Here is a 17967-nt window from a genome sequence, read left to right on the forward strand (position 1 = left end):
AAAAAAAAAAAGAAAAAGAAAAATTAGCCAGGTGTGGTGGCATGCAACTGTAATCCCAGCTACTTGGGAGGCTGAGGCAGGAGAATCGCTTGAACCCAGGAGGCGGAGTTTCCAGTGAGCCGAGATTGCACCACTGAACTCCAGCCTGGGCAACAGAGTGAGACTCCATTTTGTGTGTGTGTGTGTGTGTGTGTGTGTTTTTAAAAAAACCTTAAACAGTTTTGTTGCAACACAGGGCAAAGACATGGGAGAGAAGTTGTTGGTGTAAAATAGGGATCAGGAGAATCACTGGGTAAAGGACTCTGGAAATACAGCAACATGGAAAACATCCAGTCTTCCACCAAGTAGCCACATAGGCTTGGAAGTAAATTAAAAGGGCTGCCCGTGTGTTCTACGTCTGGATTTACCATAGGATCCTCAGTCCTCAGTTACTCCTCCAAGGGTTGGCCAGCTTCCACATTTCCCTTCCTGTCTGTCTCCTTTAATGTTGACTTGGAGATTCCTGTTTTCTCTAGCTGGCCCTTAGAGACAATGACCAAAGCTGTTGCCCTGATGTCCTGCTTCAACTCCAAGGGAGTGATGAGAAACGTTCTTCCGGGGTGGGGAGTGAGAGCCAGTGGTGGTGGGGGGGCTCTAGGACAACTTTTTTTTTCCTCAATGAAACTGTGAATTGTTATTTGTTATTTTTTTGAGTCAGAGTCTTGCTCTGACTCTTCCAATGATTCTTCTGCCACAGTCTCCCGAGTAGCTGGGACGACAGGTGCGCGTCACCATGCCTGGCTAACTTTTGTATTTTTAATAGAAACAGGGTTTCACTGTGTTAGCCAGGATGGTCTCGATTCCTTGACCTTGGGATCCGCCTGTCTCAGCCTCCCAAAGTGCTGGGATTACAGGCATGAGCCACCCCACCCAGCCATGAATTATTTTTTAACTTCAGGTTCAGTGGTACATGTGCAAGTTTGTTTATACAGGTAAACTCGGGTCACAAGTTTGACATACATATTTTGTATATAGACTGTAAGACTGTATGCCCAGGTACTAAGCCTAGTACCTATTTTTTTTTCTGATCCTCTCCCTCCTCCCCTCAAGTAGACCCCAGTGTCTGTTGTTTACCTCTTCAGGTCCATGAGTTCTCATCATTTAGCTCCCTCTTACAAGTGAGAACATGCAGTATTTGGTTTTCTGTTCCTGTGTCAGTTTGCTAAGGATAAGAGCCTCCAACTCCATCCATATTCCTGCCCCCCTCCACCGGCAAAAAAAAAAAAAAAAAACACCAGAAACATGCCCTCATTCTTTTTGATGGCTGCATAGTATTCCATGGTATGTATGTATCACATCTATCCAATCTTGTTGATAGGCATTAAGTTGATTGCATGTCTTTGCTATTGTGACTAGTGCTGCTTGAACATTCATGTGCATGTATCTTTTTGGTAGAATAATTTATATTCCTTTGAGTATACACCCAGTAATGGGATTGCTGGGTCAAATGGTAGGTCTGCTTTTAGCTCTTTGAGGAACCACCATGCTGCTTTCCACAATGGTTGAATGAATTTACACTCCCACCAACAATGGGAACATCCTTGCCAGGATCGGTTTTATTTATAGAACACACACACACACACATATATATATATATACACATATATTTTTTTTTCTTGAGGTGGAGTCTTGCTCTGTCACCCAGGCTAGCGTGCAGTGGCGCGATCTTGACTCACTGGTCCTCCGCCTCACAGGTTCAAGTGATTCTTCTGCCTCAGCCTTCTGAGTAGCTGGGGTTATAGACATGCACCACCAAGTAGGTTAATTTTTTGTATTTTTGGTGGAGATGGGGTTTCACCATGTTGGCCAAGCTGGTTTTAAACTCCTGACCTCAAGTGATTCACCCACATTGGCCTTCCAAAGGGCTGGGATTACAAGCATGAGCCTCCACGCTCGGCCTGTTATTTTTTGATTCTTAAATAGTAGCCATTCTGACTGGTGTAAGATGGTATCTCGTGATTTTGATTTGCATTTCTCTAATGATCAGTGATATCGAGTTCTTTTTCCTATCCTGTTGTCTGCATGTATGTCACCTTCTGAAAACTGTTACATCCTTTGCCCACTTTTTAAGGAGGTTATTTTTTTCTTGTAAATTTAAGTTCCTTATAGATGTGGGTATTAGACCTTTGTCAGATGCATTGTTTGCAAAGGTTTTCTCCCATTCTGTAGGTTGTCTGTTTACTCTGGTAGTTTCTTTTGCTGTGCATAAACACTTTTGTTTAATTACATTCCATTTATCAATTTTTGCTTTTGTTGCAATTGTTCTTGGCATCTTCATGTTGAAATATTTGCCCATTCCTATGTCCAGAATGGTATTGCCTAGTTTTTGTTTTTTTGTTTTTTGTTTTTTGTTTTTTTTTTTTTTTTTTTTTTTTTTTGTTTTTTTGGTTTTTTGGGTTTTTTTGAAACAGAATCTTGCTGTGTTCCCCAGTGCAGTGGCATGATCTTGGCTCACTGCAACCTCCCCTCCCAGGTTCAAGCGATTCTCCTGCCTCAGCCTCCTGAGTAGTTGGGACTACAGGCACCCACCACCATGCCCAGCTAATTTTTGTGTTTTTAGTAGAGACAGCGTTTCACTATGTTGGCCAGGCTGGTCTTCAACTCCTGACCTTGTGATCCACCCACCTGAGCCTCCCAAAATGCTGGGATTACAGGCATGAGTCACTGTGCCCAGCCTCTCCAAGGTTTTAATAGTTTTGCATTTCATTTTGTCTTTAATCCATCTTGAGTTGGTTTTTGTATGTGGTGTGAAGAAGGCATTCAGTTTCAGTCTTCTGCATATGACTAGCCAGTTATCCCAGCACCATTTGTTGAAAAGGAAGTCTTTTCTCCATTGCTTGTCTTTTGTCAACTTTGTTGAAGATCAGACTGTTGTAGTTGTGTGGCCTCATTTCTGTGCGCTCTATTCTGTTCCATTGGTCTATGTGTCTGTTTTTGTACCAGTACCATGCTGTTTGGGTTATCATAACCCTATAGTATAGTTGGAAATCAGGTAGCATGATGCCTCCAGCTTTGTTCTTTTTGCTTAGGATTGATTGCCTTGACTATTGGGGCTCTTTTTTGATTCTATGTGAACTTTAAATAGTTTTTTCTAGTTCTGTGAAGAATATCATTGGTAATTTGATAGGAATAGCATTGAATCTGTAAATTGCTTTGGGTAGTATGGCCATTTTAACAATACTGATTCTTCTCTCCGTGAGCATGGAATGTTTTTTCCGTTGTTTGTGTCATCTGATCTCTTTGAGCAGTGTTTTGTAATTCTCCTTTTGATCTTTCACCTCTCTAGTTAGCTGTATTCCTGGGTATTTTTTGTGAGGCAATTGTGGATAGAATTACACTTCTGATTTGGCTCTCAGCTTGGCTGTCTTTGGTGTATAGGAATGTTAGTGATTTTTGTATGTTGATTTTATTTTTCTCTTTTTGTATCCTGAAACTTTTGCAGTTTATCAGCTGAAGAAGATTTGGGGCCGAGACTATGGGGTTTTCTGGATATGGAATCATGTCATCTGCAAACAGGGATAGTTTGACTTCTTCTCTTCCTTTTTGGATGCCATTTATTTCTTCCTCTTGCCTGATTGCTCTGGCTAGGACTGCTGAAACTGAATAATTTACATGTGGTTGATCCTGTGGCTGTATCAGCCATCAGCATATTTTGGCTTTTGCTCTCAGTATAGAAAAACATGGTTAAACTTGTGCGTGTGGATGTATCTTAGTATCTTTGTGCATGTGGATGTATTCTGAGTATCCCACTTGTGGGTCCCGCTTCAGAAAGGTCATGAGGTGAACACAGCGTAAAGACCCAGGGGATTACTTCAAAGTCAACAAGCTGACCTTGGAATTAGCACTAGTCTTCTGACCTGACTCAAAATTTAAGATCGGGAGCCACGTGTGAGGACGTAATCCACTGAGAATCTTTGTTACAGAAGGAAGTGAGGCAGGCAGGAGAAATTGCGGAGAAGATGTTTGAACCTTCACTGGTGCTTTCCTGCTATTTTGTCTTCCACAGGTTGTCCTATATCTCGACTGCTTCCGGTTTTGAAGAGTTACTCAAGGCTTTGGCTCGTAACCGGAGCGTGATATACCTGGGCCTCAACTGTACGTCCATTTCCTTAAATATGTTCTCACTTCTGCGTGAGATCCTGGACAAGCCCACATGCCAAATAAGTCATCTGAGGTGAGGCGTTGCTCGGCTGAAACCTCAGTGCATGTGAGGGGAATGGCTGGGTGTTGGTGGAGAGAGGTGCCCCTTCAATAACACTACCTGCTCCTACCTTTTCATGTCATTCATTCCTCAATTTTTTTTTTTTTTTAGCATGTGATTTCTCTCACCAACATTATTCCTGTCTTTTGAGTTGAATTTCTACATTGATATTTCATATAACATGGCTTCTCCCTCCCTTGACTGATATTTCTCTAATGATCTAATTCCTCTGGTCATTCTGAAGTACAGACTACTAGTCAAACCCTAAAACACTGTCCAGTGGAAATTATTCAAGCCACAGACTGAAATTTTCCAGTAGCCACATTAAAAAGTAAAAGGAAGCAAGTGAAACTAATTTTTTTTTTTTTTTGAGATGGAGTTTCACCCTTGTTGCCCAGGCTAGAGTGCAATGTTGGAATCTCAGCTCACCGCAACCTCCGACTCCCAGGTTCAAGCGATTCTCCTGCCTCAGCCTCACAAGTAGCTGGGATTACAGGCATGTACCACCATGCCCAGCTAATTTTGTATTTTTAGTAGAGACGGGGTTTCTCCATGTTGGTCAGGCTGGTCTCGAACTCCTGACCTCAGGTGATCCACAGGCCTCAGCCTCCCAAAGTGTTGAGGTTACAGGCGTGAGCCACCGTGCCCAGCCTTGAAACTAATTTTAACAGTATTTTAACAAAGCATATCAAATTATATCCATATGTCATTAGTACAAAAAGCTATTGATGTGATTTTATATTCCGTTTTGTATAAAGGCTGCAGAACCCAGTATTTCAGAGAACATCACCACTCAGGCACATTTTCATCAGCATTGTTTGACCTCCATATGGATTTCATAAAATTTACAATTGAGAGAACTAATTCACATGCCCATGTCCTAAACGTACTTAAGTCTTCCAATAATTTGAAATCAACCTTTAAATTTAAACTAGCCAAGCCTGGCAGCTCATGCCTGTAATCTCAGCACTTTGGGAGGCAGAGGGGGTGGATCACTTGAGGTCAGGAATTCGAGAGTTTGAGACCAGCTTGGCCAACACAGTGAAACTCCGCCTCTACTAAAAATACAAAAATTAGCCAGATATGGTGGCAGGTGCCTGTAATCCCAGCTACTCAAGAGGGTGAGGCAAGAGAATCGCTTGAACCCGGGAGGCGGGGGTTGCAGTGAGCTGAGATGGCGCCACTGCATTTCAGCCTGGGCAACAAGAGCAAAACTCCATCTCAATAAATAAATAAATAATAAATACCAATGTAAATGTAGTAAAACTAACAATCCAGTGCCTCAGTCGTGCTAGCCACGCTTTGAGTGCTCAGTAACTATTTGCTAGTGACTCAATATTGGATAATGCCACTTGCTAGACCTCATCTCCAATAAGTGCATTTCGCTTGTCCTCTCAATTTCAAGGACCTCATGCTCTAACAGCGCCTCCTGTATTCTCAAGCTACTTTGTCTTATAAGCAAATCTTCGCACCCTTTAATCCTACTGGGTCCTTCCGCCATTTGAGCAGCAGCTTCTCACCCTTTCACCTCCCTCATCCCTTTCTTTTTGTTTTGTTTTGTTTTGTTTTGTTTTGTCTTGAGATGGAGTTTCACTCTTTTTGCCCTGGCTGGAGCACAGTGGTGTGATCTCAGCTCACTGAAACCTCCACCTCCTGGGTTTAAGCAATTTTTTCTGCCTCAGCCTCCCGAGCAGCTGGAATTACAGGCGCTTGCCACCACATATAGCTAATTTTTGTGTTTGTAGTAGAGATGGGGTTTCACCATGTTGGCCAGGCTGGTCTCAAACTCCTGAGCTCAAGTGATCCACCCACCTCAGCCTCCCAAAGTGCTGGAAGCCACTGCACCCAGCCCCTCACTTTCTTTCTGACATATTTCAGATTCCATGGTTCTTGAGAGTCATTGCCTTCCATCTCAGTCAGCATCCTTTCTCCATATCACATTCTCCCAGCTAAATCCCAACTCTTGCCACTTTGTAGGTAACTTCTCCCCTACCTCAATGCCTCCCCATCCCAAACTCCTTTCATCTTGGAACACATTTCCTCTGGGTCTTTGGTTTCTGCCAAACCTTGATTGTTCCTCCTCAGCTGTCTTTGCTTATTTTTCATCTTCCTGGACTCTGATCTTTGGGCTATTTCCAAGTGGTTCTAAATGTCTTCTCTATACCCCTTCTACGTGTTCTTATTCATGGCATTAAGTAGCCTCTGTGTGATGAAGACTCTCAGGTGCTTATTTATAAACATTTCTCCTGGATTCAGACTCAATGAAGTACCTGTAGAGATACCAACTTTGATATTTATTTATGAGATGAAGTCTTGCTGTCACCCAGGCTGGAGTGCAGTGGGGCCATCTCGGCTCACTTCAACCTCCACCTCCTGGGTTCAAGCAATTTTTGTGCCTCACCCTCCCAAGTAGCTGGGACCACAGGGGTGCACCACCACACCCAGCTAACTTTTGTATTTTTAGTAGAGACAGGGTTTTGCCACGTCGGCTAGGCTGGTCTCAAACTCTCAACCTCACGTGATCTGCCCACCTCAGCCTCTTACTTTGATATTTAAATAGGCATTTCAAATACAGATTTTCTTGTGGCTTGGCTTAGACACCTTTTCTAGGTCTGTGAGAGTAGATCCATCTGACTCCTTCCTGCTTCCTTTACTGCTAAGCACGGTAGACCAGCCCATCTCCCACCTACCTGCAGTACTTCAGAACTTCCTACCCGTCCGTACCTTTGCTTGCTACATGGAAAAGAGAGTGTAGAAGAGCAACTCTCATCTAGTTTGTATTGTTTTGTTTTGGGGGTGTGTGTGTGTCTGTGTTTGAAGCAAAACATAGGTTTATATTTTGATATAGCAGCTTTATTACAAGGGTAGACTATTTTTAGTTTACTTAACTTTTAGCTTCAGGGATACATGTTCAGCTTTGTTACGTAGGTAAACTTGTGTCATGGGGGTTTGGTGTACAGATTATTTCATCACCTACATACTAAGCCTAGTACCTCATAGATATTTTTTCTGATGCTCTCCCTCCTCTGAATCTCAGCCCTCAAGTCGGCCCCAGTGTGTGTTGTTCCCCTCTCTGTGTCCATGTGTCCTCATCATTTAGCTCCCATCTATAAGTGAGAACATGTGGTATTTGGTTTTCTGTCCTTACCTTAGTTTGCTAAGGATAATGGCAATTTAAGTCAGATCTTATGACTCTGTCCTTTCATCTTCAAACCCTCAATGGCTTCCACTTTCATTCAAAATAGAATACACAGGTCAGCGCGATGGCTCACGCCTGTAATCCCAACACTTCAGGAGGCCGAGGCGGGCAGATCACCTGAGGTCAGGAATTTGAGACCAGCCTGGCCAACGCCAAGCATGGCGAACCTCGTCTCTACTAAAAAGTACAAAACTTGGGCGGGCGCGGTGGCTTCAAGCTGTACATCCCAGCCTTTGGAGCGAGACGGTGTGGATCCACGAGGTCAGAGATCGAGACCATCCTGGTCTACATGGTTGAAACCGTGCTCTACTAAAAAAAGAACAAAAAACTAGCGGGGCGAGGTGGCCGGGCGGCTGTAGTCCCAGTACTCGCAGAGGGCTGAGCAGGATGAGAATGGCCGTAAACCCGGGAGATCGGAGCTTTGCAGTGAGCTGAGATCGGCCACTGCACTCCAAGCGCTGGGCGACAGAGCGAGACACGCTCAAAAAAAAAAATACAAAATTATCCAAGCGCTGATGGTGTGCATGCCTACTCGGAGGCTCAGCAGGGAGAATTGCTTGAACCCAAGAGGCAGTGGTTGCGGTGAGCCGAGATCATACCATTGTACTCCAGCCTGGGTGACAAGAGCAAAACTCTGTCTCAAAAAATAATGTAGAATAGACCATTTCACACTGGGTGGCCCCGGCTAACCCTCTCCCCATCTCCTGTCTATGTACCATGCTGCGGCTGCACTGTCTGTGGTAGATGTCTAAAACACCAAACCTCCTGTTTCAGACGCTTTCCACTCATTTCCTCTAACAGAAATTCTCTTGTCGTAGAGGTTCAGAGCTTGCCCTCTTCTCTCAAGTTTCTGCTAAAATTCTACCTTATTTAAGTCAGATCTTGTGCCTCTTCTGTCCTCGAATCTTCAAACCCTCAATGGCTTCCATTTTCATTCAAAATAGAATACACAGGCCAGGTACGATGGCTCAGTGAGACAGGAGTTCAGACTTCTCTCAGCGGTTGACCCGTAAGGAAGTAGAATACATCCTTTTCTTTCTCTGACCTACTCTGATTTACTTTCTATAAAGAACTGATCATCTACTAGGCACATTATACGTTCAGCCCTGTCTTTACAATGCTGGAATTCCATCGTATTTCTTCCAGTTCTCTGCTGTATCCCAGGAACTTCGTACAATGCCTGAAACATGGTAGACAATATTAGTTGAATGATGGTTAGCAAAGTCCTCATTAAAGAAGAGAATATTGAGTGACAAGTTGAAGGAAGCGAGACAGCAAACCATGCAGCTATCTGGGGAAAGATCATTTATTTTTATTTTACTTATTTTTTCTCTCTTTTTTTTTTTAAGAAGTGGATCTTGCTGTGTTGTCCAGGCTGAAGTACATTGGTATGATCATAGTTCACTGCAGCCTCGAACTCCCGAGTTCAACAGATCCTCCCACCTCAGTCTCCCAAGTAGTTGGGACTGCAGTCATGTGCACCACCACTCCTGGATAATTTAAGGAAAAAAAAAAAAAATTTTTTTTTTTTTGAAAGAGGGTCCCACGGGGAAAATCACTAAGTGAGAATGAGGGTACTAGACACTAAAGTAAAAATGTGCTTGTGGACTTGAGGGAGAGTGAGGAGATCAGGGGGGATGGTACAGAATGAGTAACAAATAGGCTGGGTGCAGTGGCTCATGCCTGTAATCCCAGCACTTTGGGAGGCCGAGGAGGGTGGATCCCCTGAGGCTGGGAGTTCAAGACCAGCCTGGCCAACATGGTGAAACCCAGTCTCTACTAAAAATACAAAAATTAGCCAGGCGTGGTGATGCATGCCTGTAATTCCAGCTACTCTGGAGGCTGAGGCAGGAGAATCGCTTAAACCTGGGAGGCGGAGGTTACAGTGAGCCGAGATCATGCCATTGCACTCCAGCCTGGGTTGTATCTGTGCATCTCAAAAAAAAAAAAAAAAAAAAAAAAAAGTAGACAGATAGTTGAGAACCAGAGCATGTGGGGCACCCAAGGTTATGCAGAAAAACATCAGAAGTCCTTGTAAATGTGATGGTAAGTTGAGGATCTCGATCAGATTTCTAAATGTGATCGTACCCACATCCCGTGGTCGGGGGGCTGCTTGATCCCTGACTTCCCGTTCTGAACCATCACCCTGGAAGCCGCGTGGAGACGAATGCGGAAGAGGAAGGAACTGCCTACTCAAAGCTCTTCTTGAATCTGTAACCTCGCCCAAAGGTGAACTCTGAGAACCGGCGTGGGGAGAGGAAGGTTAGAAGCAGAGCGACCTATTGATTTCCAAGTAGATATCATCTCGCTTCATTGGGTCTGATTTTTTTTTTTTTTTTTAAATTTAAAAGAGGGGATGGCTTAAACGGGGGAGCCTCTTTTCATCTCTGGATTCCTCTTACAGCTTGATGAAATGTGACTTGCGAGCCAGCGAATGTGGAGAAATCGCCTCGCTCCTTGTCAACGGCGGGAGTCTGAGAAAACTGACTTTAACCAACAATCCGCTGAGGAGCGATGGGGTGAACATCCTGTGCAATGCCTTGCTCCATCCCAACTGCACTCTTACATCCCTGGCGTAAGTTGGCTCAGACAAGCTCACCACGTAGCAGCTCAGATTGACTTGACTGTCTAAACACACGATCAAAGAGCGGTGGCAGGGAAAGGGACAGGAAAGCAGCCGAAAGCATGGTCTTTGGAGTTCAGTAGGTCTGGGTTCATCCTCTGGGTTGACAGTTGATTTGTGAAACGTTGGCAGAAATGTGTCTGGATTTTTTTTCAGTTTGAGTTTCTTAATCTGGACAGTGGGGTCATAACACAACCAAACGTCCATCTTTGGAGAGAGAGTTAAAAATGGTGGTCACAGCCGGGCGTAGTGGCTCACACCTGTAATCCCAGCAGTTTGGGAGGCCGAGGCGGGCAGATCACGAGGTCAGGAGTTCAAGACCAGGCTGGCCAACACAGTGAAACCCTGTCTCTACTAAACATAAAAAATTTAGCTGGGCATGGTGACAGGTGCCTGTAGTCCAAGCTACTTGAGAGGCTGAGGCCGGAGACTTGCTTGAACCCGGGAGGCGGAGATTGCAGTGAACCGAGATTGCGCCACTGCACTCCAGCCTGGGTGACAGAGCAAAACTCTGTCTCAAAAAAAAAAGTCACCACATTCCAAACACAGCACCTAGGCCATAGCAACTGACTTTCTAAGAGCAGGGAACCTATATTGTTCTCACAATGAACACGTGAACTGGGTGTCGTGTGGGATGAGACGTAACTGAGAACACAAGGATGAAAAGGACGAAAAGCAAAGGAAAGGTGTGATGCTAGATTGCCTTGAAATAGGATTTTTTTTTTTCCTCTGAGTCTCCTTTCAAGAAGGTGGAAGACAGGCTCTCCCTGCATCTGTGCCTCCTGTGGGTTACTTGTAGGTAAGCTCTGTCTCTGCTCTGGGAAAGTTGCTAGAAAGGCAGTCTTCCAGAAGGTTCGGGCGAGGCAAACACAATGAAAGACAGCAAAAAAGTGGGACAAGTGAGGCATAAAGGTACAAAAACGAAGGGTGGAGATCTGTAAAACATGGTCAGAAAACAAAACGGAGTAAGCAGTTCAGTGTATTTAAGGACACGATTCCCCATTCACGCTTCCAAATTCCAAAAAGACAAGAATGCAGTAGGTCATCTTTTGTTTTGTTCTGCCCTTTTTTGGCCCGTGTTTTCTTGGCCCCTTTAGCCCCTTTTAGGACTTGCTAGATTCCAAAACACACAAACTGATATAATATTCTTTATATATTTTCTGTAAAAATACTTGTTTGATTGCAGGGTAACACCACAAACTCCTGTTCATATTATATAATATCGCATTATATATGTTTTTATCTTCTTTTTTAATTTTTTTGAGACAGAGTCCCAGCCGTGTTTTTAAAATCTCAAATTGTTCTAGAATCTATCTGGCCCTAGATGAATGCAGTAAGTGATTGTCAATATGAGCTAATTTTGTTGTAAAAGATCTCATGAAAAGGACAGACCATTGGCTCAATAATCAGACTCCAAGTAGGTATTTTTTTTCATCTCATATCTACAAGTTTCATTTCACATCTACAAGACAAAACCTGCTAGATTTTGTCTTTTTTTATTACTGGTTCCAGGTATAATTTACATATCAGAAAATTCATCCACTTACGGTACACATTTCATGTTTTCTTAATGTGTATTTAGAGTTGCACAACACTACGATATAACTTTTAGAACATCTTCATCACCTTAGATTGTTGGGTGTGGAGATTTTCGTAGTTCATACCTGTATTTAAAATAATCCCGATATACTAAGCAAAAAATGTTGGTTTTGGTAACATATTTTAAGTAGGCAAGGAATTTCTAAGCCTAAACATGAAAGAAATCAGTAGTCTGAGGAAAATGCCGGTAAAAGGCCAAATTTATGGTTGTGACCAAATCTGACAGCTGGAAAATAGTATGCAAATGAGTTGGTAGTACTGGTTTCTACGAGGACAACAGGGAAACTTCTCTAGCTCATTCTTAGTCTTAACTTGTACATATTGATTTAAAATAAGCACGCATTAGTATACAAAGGGAAACATAGCTCATTTCACTTGTCAAACCCAAATTAATAGAATTACATATACATTTTCCGATAATTCTAAAGCACAAAAACCATTCTAAGCTTGCAGCTATGCAAAAGCAGGGAGGGACTAGGTTTGGTCTGCTGCCAACCTCTGGTCTAGTCTACCCTTTTCCCATACCAGAGCCAAGATTCAGTATTTCCAACCAATAAATTGGTTATTTTCAATTTTTTTTTTTTTTTTTTTTTTTTTTTTTTTTTTTTTTTTTTTTTTTTTTTTTTTTTTTTTTTTTTTTTTTTTTTTTTTTTTTGAGACAGAGTTGCCCAGGCTGGAGTGCAGTGGTGAAATCTTGGCTCGCTTCAACCTCCGCCTCTCTGGTTCAAACAGTTCTCCTGCCTCAGCCTCCAGAGCAGTTGGGACTACAGGCGTGTGCCACCATGCTGGCTAATTTTTGTATTTTTAGCAGAGACAGGGTTTCACCATGTTGAAGGCTAGTCTTGAACTCCTGACTTCAGGTGATCCTCCCATCTTCCCCTCCCTAGGTGCCAGGATAACAGGCATGAACCACCATGCCTGGCCTATTTCCAACTTTTTAGCCTGTCCCGTGTTTAGAAAAAAATGCAGCTCACTGCATTTTAGAAAAATGTTCTCCATGTTTAGAAAAATGCAGTATTCCCAGGGCAAACAGAAAACGGTTTAAAAAAAATAGATTGGCCAGGTATGGTGTCTCACACCTATAATTCCGGCACTTTGGGAGGCCAAGGCAGGCAGATCACTTGAGCCCAGGAGTTCAAGACCAGCCTGGGCAACACAGTGAGACCCCCATCTCTATTTAAAAAATTATTTAAAAATAAATAATGGAAAAAAATAGAAGCTGGAAATCCAGATTAGGATTGAATAAACTTCCATATATTGGCAACAAGCTAAACCTGGACAGACAAAACAGGATACCACAAAATGGGCTTCCAAAAGGGCTTCTGGTGTGTTATCTGTCTTTACTTTTTCCTAGTTTAAACAATCTTCAACAGTTCCTATATTCACTTATAAATAACAAAGTAACTCTTTCAATGTGAGTTTTAAACTGAAAATCTTAGGATTCAATTGATCCAAATATACTTGATCAAACAATGGGAGAATCCAAGTTCTAGAAGTAACTTCTGTAAGGTTATTCTGTTAGTGGAAGTTGGAGTTCGATTTTTCTCATGTCCTGTTCTGCATTATCCATTCTATATGTTGTCCTCTGCACTCTTTGGGGTACTGTTAATCTCCTTTTCCAAATAAGAAAGTCATTGGTAGAGATTTTGGGCAATGGTAACAGAGGGCATCGAGGCGTTCGTGGGCGTGGGGTGGGTGGTCTCGGGTGCTCCCCTGTCTGGCACTCACACTGCGTTACTGACTCACTCTTCTGTGTGTGTGTGGTCCCCATGCAGGTTAGTCTTCTGCTGTCTCACTGAAAAATGTTGCAGCTCCCTTGGAAGAGTGCTGCTGCTCAGCCCAACCCTAAAACAACTAGACCTGTGTGTGAATCACTTACGAAACTACGGAGTGTTGCATGTGACGTTTCCCTTGATATTTCCAACCTGTCAGTTAGAGGAGCTGTAGTAAGTCTCCCACAGTTGTCCTGGATGACCGTGTTTCTACTGCAGTAAGGCCTTGGGTGGTGGGGTTGGTGATAGGGATAAGATTCCAATGATGGCATCATGGGTGAGAGGGGTATGGGAGCATGGGCTCTCCAAGATATGAAAGCACGCTAAGATTCGTTAGCGAAACCATTTAGCTCAGAAGGAGCAGAGTTCACAAAATCTCTGATCCTTATCACATAGAGAAGGGTGCCTGGACCAGGCTCCTCCCTATGCTCCCAGGTGGACATAGTATGGGAAAATGCCACAGGAGAAGGGACCCAAAGATCCCGCCCTGGCCTGGCTTACAATGTCTGAGGCAGTGAATATCTTTTGGGGTGGGCGATCACAGGGGCATCTTTTTGTTGGGAAATAGCTTTATTGGAAAAGGGATGCACTGGGGTTGGTGGCCATATCCAAGCCCCTGGTACTGGCCAAAGTCCTCTAACTTAGGCATGATGCAATGGCTTCTGGTGCAACTTCCAGAAAAAAATATGTAACAAGTCACTACAGCTTTCTGAGTGTGCCTCATCAATGATGCTGAATAATCAAACTTCTCATATTTTCTCAGAAGTAATGAGCCTCCCACTTGCCTGAAAAAAAATTGTTTAAAAAATTCGTTGGAGTTGTTTAATTTGAACTCTTTTGAAAATGTTTTACCTCAAATGTCTTTTTATTTTTTTGGCTCAAATACAAGAAACTGATATCCTAAAAGCATCTCCTGTTTATAAAATAGCAACACTATGGCTTGTGAGTTCCTGAAGTGCTTACGAGACTGTATAAGAATATGCTCAGCAGTATGGTATCTTATTTTAAGTTTATTTCTGTCTCGTTATAAGTTAAATCCTTGTTACCATTGTCATTTGGTACAAATGGGCAGGTGAAATAGGAAATTCTAGGGATATCTTTTCTTTCTAGAATCTTGCTTCCTTGGGCAAGGTAGTTTAGGGAAAACTGCCTTTGGGAAAATAATATAACCCACCCTCCTTTTTTTTCCCATGGCCCTTAGTTTGTACTTAGTAGGTTGAGACAAATTCACTCATACTGTAGAATAGGGGTTAGAAACCTTTTTCTATAACAGGTTAGACAGTAAATACTCTAGGCTTTGTGGGCCATAATGTCCCTGTCATAACTATTTTTAACTCTCCCATAGCTCAAGAGAGGCCATGAAAAATGTCAACAAGTGGGTGTGGCTATGTTCCAATAAAACTTTATTTATAAAAACAAAGTTGTCTAGATTTGGCTCTCAGACCATAGTTTGAACCTTGCTGTAGACTCCAAATACATTCTTTTGTCATCCTTCAAGAATTATCTTAAGTATAACTGTCCATTTTGTCTATTACCTACCCAAACCTGGATAGGGACCCTCTCTATGAGCTCCCATAGGGCAGGTGAAGCCCCGTATTATTTATCAGCCTTTATTTTCCTCTAAGTTTGAAAGTATGGATGTGGTTGGCACATCATTGATGTCCTATATATTTTACAGACAGGGTTTTGCTATATTGCCCGGGCCAGTCTGACTGCTGGGCTCAAGTGATCCTTCTGTCTCAGCCTCCTGAGTAGCTAGGACTACAGGCATGTACCACCCAGCTTTCATAACTACTCAATGAAAAATAGGATTTTCTGGAATCTGCTTTAATCTCTGATTATTCAGTATTTAATATACATTCTATAACAAAAGTAGAGTGTATGTTAAATGTCAGGCACTCCTCTAGGTGGCTGGGATGCCTCAGTGAACAGAATAAATATCCATGTATTAATGGATCTTGTATTGGCACTAGGGGACATAAGAAACTTACCTATTGTTAGGCCAGAGGTCAGCAAATTACATTACCCGGGGCCAGATCTGGCCCTTTGTCTGTTTTTATCAAGATTTTACTGGAACATAACCATTCATCTACATGTGTTTCATGAATGCATTTGTGCTGCAATGGCAAAATTGAGCAGGTGTGATAGAGGCACCATGGCCCGTGAAGCCTAAACTATTATCTGGCCCCTTATAGAAAAAGGTTGTCAACTCCCGTATCAGGCAGTAAAAAGTGCTATGGAAACTTTTTATTCAATACTAGGGGTACGTAATCGGGAGTGCGAGGGTAGGGTGTGGCCATCTTTAAGCAAGGTCAATGTCACCTCATTGACAAGGAGACATTTGAGCAAAGACTGGGAGAAGGTTGTGGATGGAGTGATACAGATCACTAGACTGAGGCTTCCAAGCAGAATGAATAGTCAGTGCAGAGCTGTTAACATAGAAACAGCCAACTATGCTCGAGAATCAGCATGAAGGCCAGCCAGTGTGGTGAGGCAATGAAGTAGGATTGTAGGAGCAGACAATGGGGGAGATGTGAATGGAAAAACAAGATGACACGTCACATGGGAGAACATGGACAATCGTGAGTACTTTGCTTGCTTTGAGAGGAAGGACCATTTGGTAAAATTCTCTTTCTAGAAAGAATGTATTTAGCCCTTCTCAATGTTGGATTTTTGACATGAGTACTGAAAGGTAGAAATGTGAATTTCAGAGGAGGTTGCCTAACATAATTCTTCAGAATTCAAGCTCAGTATCGCAAAGGTGTGGGTTGAATGTGTGTGGCTTTCTGGGGCAAAATGCTTAAAACATCCTGGCCTCAGTTTCCTTGCTTGTAAAAGCAGGATAAGAGCCTTGCGGTCATTGTGAGTTTAATGTGCATTAGGAGTTTTGAGTAATGCCTGGTATGTTATAAGTGACCCGCAGATGTTAACACTGCTCTTGTTTCTGTAACCAGTCCCTTAGTCATGAATGTCACAAGACGGGTCCAAAAATGCTTAACACTCTGTGAAATAAACCTTTGGAGACAGGTGGTCATGACTCGAGCTCATGTTTCTGTTTTGCAGTCTGTCTGGCTGTTTCTTTACCAACGATATCTGTCAATATATTGCCATAGTTATTGCTACTAATGAAACACTAAGGAGCCTGGAGATTGGCAGCAACAGCATAGAAGATGCAGGAATGCAGCTGCTGTGCGGTGGTTTGAGACATCCCGACTGTATGTTGGTGAATATTGGGTAGGTGCCTGGTGGAGAAAGATCCTTGTTTTTAGCTAGGAACAGCTGAACTAAAGCATAAGAGGAAGTGGATTGGGAAATACGATACCTCGGATGTTTGAAATGGGGCTGTTATGGCACAGTTAGTTCTTTTGCCCAAAACTTGTAAGGGGAGGGATTTAGTAGACGTCCGGTTCTCACCCATCTCATCTGCTGTTTTTCCTCAAGGATTTGGCCCCATCTTACCTGTGCATCTTTGTTACAGGCTAGAAGAGTGCATGTTAACTGGTGCTTGCTGTGAGTCTCTTGCCTCTGTTCTTACCACCAACAAAACACTGGAAAGACTCAACATACTTCAAAATCAACTGGGTGATGAAGGAATTGTAAAACTTCTTGAGAGCTTGATCCTCCCAGACTGTGTACTTCAGATAATTGGGTAAGTTGCTTATTTTCCTTGGACTGAGTCTTGCTCTGTTGCCCAGGCTGATCTTGGCTCATTGCAACATCCGCCTCCCAGGTTGAAGTGATTCTCCTGCCTCAGCTTCCCAAGTAGCTGGGACTACAGGTGCCTGCCACCACGCCCGGCTAATGTTGTCTATTTTTAGTAGAGATGGGGTTTCACCATGTTGGCCAGGATGGTCTCAATCTCCTGACCTTGTGATCCGCCCACCTTGGCCTCCCAAAGTGCTGGGATTATAGGCATGAGTCACCACGCCCAGCTGTGATGGGGAAAATTCTGTGTTGAGATGGTCTAGGACTTATGAGATGATGAGAAACCCTCTTACCAACTTCAAATACAAAAAAGAAAAAAAAAAGTCTTTCATTTTGGGAGACTGAAAATGTATGGCTAGTTCTTACAGCAGAGGGCATATTCAATGATGAGTAAAAGATGACAATTGATATTATACTTGACGTAGACAAAAAGGGTTCTATGTTTGAATATTTTCTATTTGCTTTCCTCCATTTGGATGTGCCCCTCATTACCAGAGAAGAAAAATAGGCAGTTCTCAGTCTGCTATTTCATGTTTCCAGATCCATTAGATTCCTCTCATAAAGAAAAGTCCTCTTCCTTTCTGTGTTAGCTAACTGTCGCCAAGTATGTTACCAACTTGGGGGTTAAATGACAGATTATCTCAGTCTATGTGAGTGTCAGGACTCCAATCCCGGCTTAGCTGGTCGTCCTTGGGATCTCTCATGAGGCTGCAGCCAAGATGTCATCCAAGGCTAGAGTCAAATCTGAAGGTCTATTTGGGAAAGGAAAAATCAGCGTGCTTCTAAGATCATGTAGTTGTTGGCAGAATTCAGTTCCTGTAGTGCTGTT

General features: G+C 42.9%; 1 protein-coding gene across 2 annotated transcripts in view; it reads left to right on the forward strand.

The window, feature by feature from the left end:
* The window catches only part of NLRP11 (NLR family pyrin domain containing 11), a 48073-nt gene that overhangs the window by 27662 nt on the left and 2444 nt on the right, over window positions 1–17967 (forward strand). For both annotated transcript variants that reach the window (XM_017892529.1, XM_017892528.1), the window contains 5 exons: window positions 4046–4213; window positions 9844–10014; window positions 13437–13607; window positions 16497–16667; window positions 16912–17082. In XM_017892529.1, the coding sequence (XP_017748018.1) occupies window positions 4046–4213; window positions 9844–10014; window positions 13437–13607; window positions 16497–16667; window positions 16912–17082 (852 nt within the window). The remainder of the gene's footprint in view (window positions 1–4045; window positions 4214–9843; window positions 10015–13436; window positions 13608–16496; window positions 16668–16911; window positions 17083–17967) is intronic.

This window comes from Rhinopithecus bieti, unplaced genomic scaffold (assembly GCF_001698545.2).
Source record: "Rhinopithecus bieti isolate Rb0 unplaced genomic scaffold, ASM169854v2 scaffold_22436, whole genome shotgun sequence".
Taxonomy (NCBI): Eukaryota; Metazoa; Chordata; class Mammalia; order Primates; family Cercopithecidae; genus Rhinopithecus; species Rhinopithecus bieti.